The sequence below is a fragment of the Macaca thibetana genome, chromosome 4 (assembly GCF_024542745.1).
Source record: "Macaca thibetana thibetana isolate TM-01 chromosome 4, ASM2454274v1, whole genome shotgun sequence".
Classification (NCBI taxonomy): Eukaryota; Metazoa; Chordata; class Mammalia; order Primates; family Cercopithecidae; genus Macaca; species Macaca thibetana.
Window position 1 is genome coordinate 70485229 of NC_065581.1, and position 13611 is coordinate 70498839.

The 13611-nt window shown below is 40.2% G+C and overlaps 1 protein-coding gene across 4 annotated transcripts in view; it reads left to right on the top strand.

Moving 5' to 3' along the window:
* The window catches only part of KCNQ5 (potassium voltage-gated channel subfamily Q member 5), a 567929-nt gene that overhangs the window by 498433 nt on the left and 55885 nt on the right, over positions 1 to 13611 (top strand). For all 4 annotated transcript variants that reach the window (XM_050786501.1, XM_050786498.1, XM_050786499.1 and 1 more), the window contains one exon: positions 48 to 268. In XM_050786501.1, the coding sequence (XP_050642458.1) occupies positions 48 to 268 (221 nt within the window). The remainder of the gene's footprint in view (positions 1 to 47; positions 269 to 13611) is intronic.

Genomic DNA, 13611 nt, shown 5'->3' on the forward strand with positions numbered 1-13611 from the left:
GGTAGAAATTGCTTAAAATGGAATAATCATGCCTCTGTTCTCCACAGTCAGAAGCTGAGTTTTAAGGAGCGAGTGCGCATGGCTAGCCCCAGGGGCCAGAGCATTAAGAGCCGACAAGCCTCAGTAGGTGACAGGAGGTCCCCAAGCACCGACATCACAGCTGAGGGCAGCCCCACCAAAGTGCAGAAGAGCTGGAGCTTCAACGACCGAACTCGCTTCCGGCCCTCGCTGCGCCTCAAAAGTTCTCAGCCAAAACCAGTGATAGATGGTAAGCCCTGTTTTTCTGTAACCATTTTTAATTCGATAGTGAGTGAGATTATGAAGTAATTAATTCTCCATAGTGCCACTTGAAGATAGAAGAAAACAACCCCAGGGAAAGAATTGTTTGTTTGTTTTATTGGAAATTTATTCGTTGCCTTGGGCAAATGTACAGAACATAAGTTTACTTTTGGAAACCACTTTGGCAGCTAAATTTACATTTCAAAGAAGCCGACAAAATGTTGTTAATTCTTCACTTGTATCTACAAATGTATTTATCAGACAAGGGCCACATTAAGATCAATGGGACTGTCATTCTGATGTATATGTGACGTCTGGCCAGCAAAGGTCCAAGACCCAGGAACCACCAGGTGCTCTGTGAATACATTGAAACACAATGAGAAGGGTGATCACTTCTGGTCAACAATGAAGGTGCTCTTTCCCTCTCTCACACACTCCATCTACCAGCAAATCAGACCACTGCTTATCTTCCTTAGAGAGGCTCCTGCTGAAAGTTATTTCAAAGTCTTCCAATGATAAGTAAAATTCAAGTTCTTCTCCCAAGAGGAGTTAACCTATTTTATTTATCATATTATGTAGCAGACATTCACTTGCCAACACATTTTATTGAGTGCCACATAATTTTCATGTTTATAAAATAAAATATTTTATTTTTCATTTAAGATAAGCTTGGCTTTCCTTTTAAGTAGGCCCCCTGGGATCTCTTATACTGGGCAAGGAACCAAAATCAAATACCATCTCCCATTAATGCATAAAAACTGCAAAGGCTATCAGTCCTTCTGTTCTCTTTCCCTAAAATAACGTGTATTTTCCCAGGCCCTGAAAGCTCGAGGAATAAAATTAACAACCAGGGGTCATAATCACAATGATCTCAGGCTCCCTGCAGTGAAATCCCTGGAACCTCATTCCACGGGTCCCTCTCAGCTTACTCAGAGGTCCTCAGGGATATCTCTTCCACGCTCAAGTGAGCAACACAAGCCCCCACTTCACGCTTCACTCCACACCCTTGTGGGTCCCATGCTCTTCAGGGCGACCCCTAGTGGCTGCACTGACGTGGCTCCTCCTGGCAGAGCTTGCAGGTCCCACATGGGCGCAGGACGGCTGATCCTGCCGTGCTTCCTCGCAGCCTGTCCTGTGCTAAGGCAGGAAAAACCTCGGCCACCAACACGGGACACTCCTTCATCGAGCCACTTGCAGGATCTGAGTCACTTGTGGCACAGCTTTTCAGTGTCCTCTAGTTTCCTCACTCCCCTCCTAGGATTTTGGCTGAAAGCCCTTGAGCAGCTGAGTCAAGAGTTACCAGTGACAGGGCTTTATGTTGCACTCAAAATAGACTTGCTGAATATAAATGGCTACATCCTTTCTGGAGGGCAATTTGGCAAAATATCTTAAAAGTCTTTACATATGTCTAAGTCTAGACACATCCCACCTACCAATTCTATTTCTAGGATATAATAGATACAATGAAACAATAACAGACATTAGAAATGATGCCCTAAATTAGAAATTATTGACACAGAAAGATAACAAAAAATAAATCATTCCATTTATATATATTATATAAATTCATATATCTATAGAAAAAAGTATGGAAAGATTTACAAGAATGTATGAACAGTTAGTTACCTTTGAGTGGTGAGATCACAGTTATATTTTGTTTCTTCATTTTTTTAATCTGTATTTCCTAATTTTTCTACAATGAACAAGTAAAGCTCTTGTAATAAGAAAGCAATAGAGAATTTTCTTAAAAAAAAAAAATAAAGCCCTGAGTTTATAAAAACAAAATGATAGGGGAAAAGAAAAGAAAAAAAACTAGCCCTTAAAAAAAAAAAAATTAGCCCTTCCTTTCACACACTGCCCTCTCCCCTGCCCCTACTGTAGGGGCCCTTGCACTGTTACTCACCTAACATCTCTCCTTAAGCTGATTTCTGTCCAAGTGGTAGAAGGAGCAACTTGTCTTAATGGTGGGAACCAGTCTTCGTTGAGTGCAGGCATGGACTATGTAATAATGCTTAACATATTCTACTACAAATGGAACTTGTATTAGTTTGCTCAAGCTGCTATAACAATGTACTAGATGCCATGCCTTATACAACAAAAATTTATTTTCTCACAGTCTGGAGGCTAGAAGCCCAAGTTTAAGGTGTCAGCAGGGTTGGTTCCTTCTGAAGGCTTTCTTCTGGGCTTGTAGATGGTCTTCTCCCTGAGTCTTTACATAGACTTTTCTCTGTACCCAGCCATGTGCGCATTTTCTCTACTTATAAGGATACCAGTCATATTAGATTAGGAACCACTCTAATAACCTCATTTTAGTTTAATCACATCTCTAAAGACCCTCTCTCCAAACAGTCACATTCAGAGGTACTAGGGGTTAGGACCGTAACATATGAATTTTGGAGGGACACAATTCAGTCCATAGACAATGCTCATGCTCACCCACATCACAGCATCCCTGGCAAACTGAGATGTGTCCCTATCTTCATCACTGGCCCTGTTTTCACACTGTATTAGAAATCACACATTACATATTGCAACAGATCCATATTCTTCTAACATGGGCTTCAAAAAGCATTCAGCTTTGTAATGTAAGGTCCTTACTGTTTGAGTATATTTAAATATAAAATTCATAGAATCTGGATTTTTAATTTGGAAAACAAATTCTCCTTGTACTGTTTGGCCAGAGGAAAAGAATTTTTTAAAGACTCTAGAGTCACCACTATCTATCACAATATTTTCAGTATCTGCAAAGATGTTTCAGAGGTCAGACAGAAACAGAAGTACTATTCTCTACCAAATCACAAATTGGAAAGGTCTCCTGTCATCTATTTTCTAGGTTATTTCATACGATTACAGTTTTGTTTGTTTACAAAAGAATTACTTCTCCCTTGTTGATGCCCATCTCAATTAATTCTGAGTTTCCCAAGTGACCAGAGGACCCATTGCTGTTCTGTTGAAGTTGCTTTGTTGGCTGCCCACCTGCAAGAGATAGGAGCTCCTGCCTCCTCATTTAATCCAATAGTCCAGAACCTTTACCTCTGATGGAATTCAATGTTGGGTCTTGGGAAACTGGAAGTTCTTTTTTACAGGAAAAAAAATTAAGTAGCTGTCAAATAAATGTAGGCTTCAGTTATACATCTTTACTTATAGTGCCTCTTTAGGTTTTAAGTATTTCTAAAATCTACTTACTACCATAGAAAATAATATATAACACTTGCAGCCAGCTTTCAATTATTCCATGTCTATTTGCCCATTCACTTCTGGGACTGTATCTTTCTCCTCTGCTCTCCTCACATGTTTTAGGCATTCCATTGCCCATTAACATGCTCGGGAGAATAGATAAATAAAAGAAAGAATAATGAAAACTCAGATCAACCTTTAAATTAATAACTAAAAGTTACATTTGGAAAATAATAGGCCTGCAATTGAAAGACAGTATAATAGAGAAACAAAAAATATTTAGGATTAATCTGTAAATTTTAATAATTCCTGACAAATCTGATACCCTTTTCTGCAGATGGTAGTGTTTTCATAATTTAATGACTCTTTAAAAAGGTTATTAAATATCCATGGCATTTTTCTCTTGCTATTATTTTTAATAAGATTAACATGTTACACTTAAAAAGGGCACAGTTGTCTCTCACTATCACATACTTGTGTGTACCAGAAAAGTAGAAAGTAGCAGGCAGATGCTGAAGCCACAAATGACAAAGAAAGTAAACTCTAAAGAACTGATGTGGTGTTGTCATACCAAATTTATTTTGACCTCTATGATATGAATCATATTTTTAGCTGAAAAATTCTATAATAAAAGATAGAAATACTCTATTCATCGATAGTATGTAACCCTCTTCATACAATTTTAGAAATTAGGTAGTATAGAAATATTTTTGTCAAGTATATGAGTAATAATAATGATAAAACTAACATGTATTGAATTCTTCCCAGTGGCATGTGTTATTCTAAATTCTTTACCTCTATTATCTTATTTAATTCTGTCAATACCCCTGTGGAGTAGTTGTGGTGTTATCCCCATTTTATGGATGAGGAAACTAAAAGTTGAAGCTATGTAACTTGCCCAAGGTCTAGCAGGTATGAGTAAAGGAGCCACAATGCACATGCAGGCAATTGAATTTCACCGTCCTCCTACAAACGTATTCTAAGATGTTCTCCTAGATGTTATACCAATTTCCCTTTAAGCATCTTTCATTTCTTCTCCTCCCCCAATCCCCACTACCCACTTCTTGCCTTTGCTCTTCCAACTTCAATCAGTCAGATTCCCCTTCCCATATCAGCCATTTGACCATGCCACTATCCCATCTTCCTCCCAGCCTCAGCTGCCAAACCTCTCAACTACATCATCTCAAGGCAGCCAGAGCTAGAAGATTAGGCAAATTGGGGAAATGGCCTTTCAATGACTGTTCTCTGTTTTGATCAGGTATCTGGGAAGAGACTCAGGATGACAGCCATACTGGTCTGTGTCTATTTTCCATGGGAGGGAGGCCAATGGTAGGGTCATCTGAGGCCTGTTTCAAGATGCAAAAGATAGTGTCAGAAGATGCACAGGTGTTGCCAAGAGACAAGCAAGTGGAAGGTGGCAGATTGCAAGTAAGAAATGTAGCAAGCAGCCAAAATCCACAAGAATGATACAAAGGTAGAGCTAGGAGAAAATCTTCGGATTTCTGGTGACTAGTTTGCTACGAGGGAGTCCTACACTTACTGAACCCCACTGCATTTGGGAGTGCCTTGCAGAATTGCAATCAAAGAGTACAATAACCTGGACAGTGAAGGAGAAGGATGTAGCTTTAGGGAACTCCACCTTACAGTGCTTGATATTAGCTAAACACAACATCCAGTAGTAATTAGCATGTTCCTTCCAGAAGTTGTAATAGATTTAAAAATCTGTCTCACATACTTGTATAACCGTGCATGTTTTAACAAATTTAACATTGTTTCTGCTTAAGGAGAAATTGCCATTCCTGCTGAGCAATCTTCAGTGCTCACATTAGCTGCCATGGAAGGTACATCCTCATCAGGTGTTTATGGGAAAGACTGGCACAGCCTGGGTCCGGGAGATGTTTAGGGTTCACCGGGGGGATCTGGGTGAGATGAAGATGTGGAATATCTTCCGATTGTGGGGGTCCCTCAAGGCTAGTCCCTTTGTTCCAGGCACTGATGGTAATTCCTCTCTCTTCACTACCCTTCATGTTCCTTTCTCCTCTCAGCCACTGTACCAATTAGGATGCATTTAGGAGCAGGGCACGAAAGAAGCAGATTCAACTACCTTAAACTATAATGCAATTTATAATACATAGAAAAAGGCTCGGAGATAAGACAGCTCTCCACAAGCCTCAGGGCTCTGGCTTCATTTCTCTGATTCTCTGAGTCTTCTTTTGACTTTTTCCATCTGTCTGCCTGCCTCCTCCTCAGGCTGGAAGCAAAATGGCTACAGCAGTTGCAACATCTTCTCTAGATGCAACACTTTCAGAGGCAGAAAGAGGCCATCTTATGTTTGCATCTCTTCTTAAAATTGAGGAAAACTGTCCATTCACATATATTTTGCAGAATCCTCATGCCTAAAACAATCACTAGCATGGAGGATGGGGCCACCATCATTGGCTGTCACCAGTCAGGACCCAGCAGCTGGATCTCGGCCAGACTCTCCTAAAGCACATGATCAAGTGTAGGGGGAAGTAACTGGATAAATTTAAGGATTTAGTTTTGGGGACTGGATTTGGGGAAAGCAGCTTCCCATAGTGTAATATTTGATATAGCCAAGAAACCTCTTACACTTTGGGTTGAGGGTAAGGAGGCAGCATGTCCTTAACCATGGTGCTTTCTTTCAAATATTCTGTCTATATGTCATTTCTGTTCCTCTAAATGTCTGGGCTTTTAAAAACATAAAAGCCAGATTTATACTTTTTTTTTCACTTTTCTCTCATCACATCATTTCCATGAGACAGCAAGCATAGCCTAGAGTGTCCCCTTGAATTTCAAATGAAAGGCAAAGTGGGTAAAGGAACAACTAGCAAAAATAAATAAATTCGTATTTCAATCATATAATCCTTCCTCACATACAGTCAGCCCATAAATGTTCTATCACCACCACCACTGAGGGAAAACCGGTACAGTTCTCTTCCTCTCCACCTCCTCAGCAGCTTCCTGACACCTCGCTCCTCAAGCTGTTTCTCTTGGTGACTCCTTCTTCCTTCTGAAGTTAATAACTAACCCAGTCTCACCTAAAAATAGCAAAAAAGTAGAAATACACCATGTGGGGCGCCAGAACCCTCAAGTCTTCTTAAAGATAGTTAGCTCATCCTGTCTTCTTTTAACCTCTACCTAGGTTCTAGGCCCACCAGTCTACCACAACCCTTGTTTGAGAATGTCGAGATCAGTGAAAACAGTGAGAAAAAGGCAGCATTTTAATGCAATGGTTTTGACAACTATCCTGAACTAACAGTCTCTTGTATCTATAATGGCCTATTTTCTTCCAAGCAGTATAAATCACAGACTATCAGTATTTTATATTTGACTAATTTATGCACACGGGCTTTCATCTTACACTAATCCTCTTTTATGCTTATTTTCCAATGGCATCTTCCTCCCTCATGTTTTTCTCAGTCTCCCCAGTTGACATTTTTGGTGTTTCCACAAAATGCCAAGCACCACGCCGCACTTAGCATTTTTCCTGACTTTCCATAATGATGGCCCAACTTCAGCCAGGCCTTGATTATAATTTTCCACATGATGCTTCCTGACACTTTCTGAAATTGCCTGATAATGACTCTGCATTGTGTTGACAGAAATAATTCTTGTTAAAGCAGTATCCTATTAAGGCTTCCACTTAACCTGTTTGTGCAGATTTCTGGCCTGGGATTCTGACTGAGTAGGGCACCCATTCCTGTCAGCCTCTATTTGTAACAAAACCTGAGGGTTTTCTTTAATGTTAAGAACAAAAGGATTTATTGAAAATGATTGGATCTAAACTCTAAACTCTAGAAATTTATTCTCCGTATTTAACTCTATATTCAGCGTAGTTGCTGGAGTAATTCTATGCAAAAGCCTACAAAGGGTATTCAGTAGAATTCTAAAACGCACTTTCAGTTCTTCCTTAACTTATTAGTAAAAACCATTACCTTAAGAAATTGTCTCAATTCTGATCCATAGGTGGCTTTTTTCTTTAGTTGTCCGGGTTCTTTATTCAGTCCCTCAGGCATCTTCATTCAAAGACATATCCTAGTCCTCTGCTAGGACCACTGGGGACCATGTTAGAGGCTGGCTACCACAAATGCCTTTAAATAGATTATGTCTTTTAAATTGCAGATTTCAACCAGTCCCTATTGTCTTTCCAGAAACCCAAACCACCAATCCCCCATTCCTTTCAACCTCTCTGTTACCTACCTGCCTTTAACGGCATGGGTTAATAACTTCTAGTCTAACCATTTCATGCCCAGTAACCTTTGTATTGTATCTCAAAAAAAAAAAAAAAAAAAAAAAAATCCTGGCCTCAACCTATAGCTATGCAACGTCATATGTACTCTTGTCCCCCTAAGATCTGCTTCTCCTATTGGGTGGAGAGTGACCTCTCAATCTCTGGTTTCAGACCCCAAGTGACTACGTTATTTCTAGGATGTCTGAGAATAGTTGTGTCTTAGTTTGTTTGGGCTTCTATAAAAAACATACCATAAACTAGGTGGCCTATAAATTTACTTCACACAGTTCTGGAGGCTGGAAGTCCAAGATGATGGTGCTGGCAGATTCCGTGTCTGGAGAGGGCCCACTTCCACATGAAGGAAAGGGCGAGGAACCTCTTGGGTCTCTTTTATGAGAGCACTAATCCCATTCATAGGGCCCTGCCCTCATAGCCTAACCGTCTCCCGAGACCCCACCTCTTAATACCATCACTTTGAGGGTTAGGGATTTAACATATCAATTCCGGGGGGACACAAACATTCAGACCATAGCAGGTTGCTTCTTCCATTACTTTTTGTGAAATGCTTGTTCTTAGTTTTTAGTGACGGGGAAATACTTTTCTATTTTGATTTGACTGAAGTTCCGCCTGGCTTTCTACTCTAACCCAAGTGCTCTTTGTATTATAAAACAGGATTTCTGTCAGATTTCTCTAGGTTCTGTCCCAATGTTTGTTGTTACTCTACAGTGTTAAGAAAAATTATATTCTGTTTCCATTGGTGGATAAAATAGCTCCCTGCTTGAGCTCTGAGTGGATTTCATCTCCTCCCTTCCAGCAGAAACTGAGCTGCCAAATGACCTTCAAGTGCCGCGTTAACCATACCTTTTGGCTTCCGTAGATCCAGGTTTCATTGAGAAACCCAGGGTTATAAACTGGAGCTATATATGTTGTTTCATCAACAAAGTGTGTGTGCACGTGCACATTGATACTTTAAAATGAATCCAAATGCTATATTAGTTATCTATTGTTATATAGCAAATTACCCTCAATTTAGTGGTTTGAAATAACATATAATCTCACAGTTTCTATGGTCAGGTATCCAGAGGCAGTTTAGCTGAATGGTTATGACTCAAAGTCTCTTATGAGGTTGCAGTCAAGCTCTTGGCTGGAGATGCTGGAAGAGGACCCATTTCCAAGCTCAACCGAGCATTTGCTAGCAGGCCTTATTTCCTTGCCACATCATTCACACCCTAGGTTGCCTGAATGACCGCATGACATGCAGCTGACCTCCCCCAGAGAGAACAGAGAGAGTACGCAGACAGAAGCTGCAGTCTTTTATGATCTAAGCTCAGAAGTATTATGCCATCGCTTCTTTCATGTGCAAGTGGTCACACAGACCAACCCTGTACAGTGTAGGTGGGAACTATACAGGGGGGTAATACCAGGGGATGAGGACCACTGGGGACCATGTTAGAGGCTGGCTACCACAAATGCCTTTAAATAGATTATGTCTTTTAAATTGCAGATTTCAACCAGTCCCTATTGTCTTTCCAGGAACCCAAACCACCAATCCCCCATTCCTTTCAACCTCTCCGTTACCTACCTGCCTTGAACGACATGGGTTTATAACTTCTAGTCTAACCATTTCATGCCCAGTATCCTTTGTATTATATCTCAAAAAAAAAAAAAATTCCTGGCCTTAACCTATAGCTATGCAATTATATTCCACTGTTAGTGCAGACTTTCAAAAGTAATATTAACAAAATATTGAGTATGTGATTACTGCAGCAACAAGTTACATAAAATGAGGAGGCCGGGTGCGGTGGTTTACGCCTGTAATCCTAGCACTTTGGGAGGCCGAGGGGGATGGATCACCTGAGGTCAGTAGTTCGAGACCAGCCTGATCAACATAGTGAAACCCCATCTCTACTAAAAATACAAAAATTAGCCAGGCGTGGTGGTGGGCACCTGTAATCCCAGCTACTCAGGAGGCTGAGGCAGGAGAATCGCTTGAAGCCAGGAACAGAAGGTTGCAGTGAGCTGAGATCATGCCCTCGCACTCCAGCCTGGGTGACAAGAGCAAGACTCCATCTCAAAAATAAACAGATAAATAAATAAATTGAGGGAGCAGGACACCAACTAGTCAGTTGCAAAACCAAAGTGTCCTAACTTCTAACCCAGCTCTCTTTCTTGTACAAAGTATGGCCCCTCTTCAGCTTTTCAAGAGGTTGAAGATATGTTCTTGGTTGCTTCAAAGGACAGAAACAGAACTAAAAGGTGTGTGATACCAATATTTAGTTCAATAATAATGACAGCTTAGCAATTAGAGACTCCACAGCAATCGAGTGGATTCCATAATTGGAAACATTCAAATCAAAGTTGGATGATCAACAGTCAGGAATTTCTGGAAGCTTAAAGAGATCAAACCAGACAACCTCTAAGAAATTTTCTTGTAAACTTGAGTTTCTATAACCTGCTCTTCTGGACCAATGCAAAGTAACTTCCTTAGCCATTAACTCGTATCCTCACTAGCAATTCCAAACTAAGAAATGGAAGAGGAAAGCAAGGATTGGCTGAGGAATGCCTGGAGTGAATTTTCTGTCCTTACCCTCGTTTCACGACTCTTTGATACAGAGAAAAGTGCTACCCGCTGCTTCTTGCCTCTCATTCTTCCCACTCTTTCTCTTCCCTTTTCACTGCCAGCCATAGTCCTTTCTGTCCTAAGAAGTGCATCAGGTATATGCCACCCACCATTGTGAAGTTTATGTGTGTGCTCCATAGTGGCTCATTCTTAAAACTTGGATAAGCCCTCCACTGGATTTCAATTCAAATCAGAAAGTATTTGAGGGCTGCTACTCAGAGCTAGCATGTTTCTGGGCATTTAGAAGGCAGGGAGGAGGCGTGACAACTGTCACCTCAAAGAACTTGCTGTTTGTCTGTAAGTTTTACCACCCCAGCCCACCCCAGTTACAGTATTGATTGGCACTGAGGGGAACAAAAGGCATCTTCCTCGTTCTTCAGACTTCACAGTTTTCAGAAAAAATCTGTGGGTGACATCCGAAATTCGCACAAAATAAGCACAAAGTTACCCATTACACAAATCACAGAATTTAGCCCATATTTAAGAGAAGCACTTTTCAGCTGCATGGTGATTTTTCCTTCATATATCTCCAATTATGTCCTTCAAAGGCACACTTAGTTGTCTGCTGCACAAAGATAAACCAATATGACACAATTTTAAAATTATATTTAATCGCTTTCGTGGTGTGCTCTACTTGGTAAAGAAGGGGGAAAAAAAGGTTAAGTAAAGGCCAGGATCCTTTTTCTGCAATGCATGACTGACGTGGGAAACAGATGAGTTACCCAGGCTTTGTTTTTTGCTACCTGCAGTATAAAACTCCCTGACATTGCCCCAAATTCCTTTTACAGGTATTTTATTTTCAACATCTAGTTTTGTTCAGCTTTTCTTCCCTTGCCATCTTTTTCTTCTTTTGCCATGTATAATGCATAACAACAGTTTCTGAACTCCAAAAACATAGAAACCTCAGAATAATATTGCCTGGGAAAAATTAATCTCTGTACCTCTAGCTACCAAGAATCATTTGCACGTGAAACCCTGAGATTTGCAACTTTCATTAATCTAATGCAATAGCAATTCTTATACCACATCATTCTATTGGAATTGATGACTAATCATTCCCAAAACTCTTTTGAAACTATTGTTTTGAAACTATTGTTCCCATAATTTTGTCTTTTGATTGAAAAATGTCATGACCCCATATCTTCTTACATTTGTATGTTATCTGTTGCATAGCTAATCCCTCTCCCTCAGATTTAGTGGCTTAAAACAGCAACCATTTGTTTAGCCCACAATTCTGTTAGGCAGTTCTTCTGGTCTTAAATGAACCGACTCATACTCTGTGTTCAGCTGCTGTATTAACTGGTGCTGACCGGACTAAGGGGGCCTCAGTTAGGATTACTCCTCTCTACTCATATGGTCTTTCATCCTCCAGCAGGCTGGGCTGGTTCACATGGTGGTGGTGGGCTCCCAAGAGCAGTACATTGATATCTGAAAGGCCTCTTGAAGTTCAGGCTCAACCTATCACAGCTTAATGTTCACTATGTCCTGTTGGTCAAAGCAAATGACAGGGACCGCCCAAATGCAAGAGATGGAGAAAGAGATTCCACCTCTTCATGTGAGAAGCTGCAAGCATTGTGGCTAGTGTTGCAATCTACCATCCCAGACATTTAAAGCTTATTTTCAACATCCTGTGGGTTCTGTGAAGACAGTGTCAGTGTCTGATGGACTTTTCTATTTCTCCCTGTAGTATCCTTCACTCATAGAGCCTAAGAAAGAAAAGGAAAATAGCATTGTTAGCACCTAATGTATTGAGGCATTGGCTAGACCTTTTCTATGAATTGGTTCATTTAATACACACATAGCCATTTTGCAGATAAGGAAACTGAGACTCAGAAAATGTAAATCACTTGCCCACATAATTCAGTCTGAATGCCAAAGTTGGGATTTGAAGTTGCACTTAGGTCTAAGTTCAAAGCTTTCTGTGTTATACCATGCTTGCTGCTTAGCATGTTTTCTTTTGTATAATTCATGCTGCTAATGAAACAGTGTAAGCCAGCTGTATGTTTACTGTTAGTGAAATGTGAAATGATTTGTCTTCTTTTTCCGTAAATATGGCAAGTCTGCTCAATTTATTCCCTTTATCATTGCATACACTACAAATATTCTCTTGCTATACCTTCACCTGTCAATTAAGGTATACAACAGTAATTTCCTTGTTTTTTTTTTTTAATTTTACTTTAAGTTCTAGGGTACATGTGCACAACTTGCAGGTTTGTTACATATGTATACATGTGCCATGTTGGTGTGCTATACCCATTAACTCGTCATTTACATTAGGTATATCTCCTAATGCTATCCCTCCCCCCTCCTCCAACCCCACAACAGGCCCTGGTGTGTGATGTTCCCCTTCCTGTGTCCAACTGTTCTCATTGTTCAGTTCTCACCTATGAATGAGAACATGAGGTGTTTGATTTTCTGATCTTGCAATAGTTTGCTGAGAATGATGGTTTCCAGCTTCATCCATGTCCCTACCAAGGACATGAACTCATCATTTTTCATGGCTGCATAGTATTCCATGGTATATATGTGCCACATTTTCTTAATCCAGTCTATCATTGATGGACATTTGGGTTGGTTCCAAGTCTTTGCTATTGTGAATAGTGCCGCAATAAACATACGTGTGCATGTGTCTTTTTAGTAGCATGATTTATAATCCCTTGGGTATATACCCACTAATGGGATTGCTGGGTCAAATGGTATTTCTAGTTCTAGATCCTTGAGGAATCGCTACACTGTCTTCCACAATGGTTGAACTAGTTTACAGTCCCACCAACAGTGTAAAAGTGTTCCTATTTCTGAACATTCTCTCCAGCACCTGTTGGTCCCTGACTTTTTAATGATCACCATTCTAACTGATGTGAGATGGTATCTCATTGTGGTTTTGACTTGCATTTCTTTGATGGCCAAGTGATGATGAGCACTTTTTCATGTGTCTGTTGGCTGCATAAATGTCTTCTTTTGACAAGTGTCTGTTCATATCTTTGCCCACTTTTTGATGTGGTTGTTCATTTTTTTCTTGTAAATTTGTTTGAGTTCTTTGTAGATTCTGGATATTAGCCCTTTGTCAAATGAGTAGATTGCAAAAATTTTCTCCCATTCTGTAGATTGCCTATTCACTCTGATAGTTTATTTTGCTGTGCAGAAGCTCTTTAGTTTAATTAGATCCCATTTGTCTATTTTAGCTTTTGTTGCCATTGCTTTTGGTGTTTTAGACATGAAGTCCTTGCCCATGCCTATGTCCTAAATGGTATTGCCTAGGTTTTCTTCTAGGGTTTTTATGGTT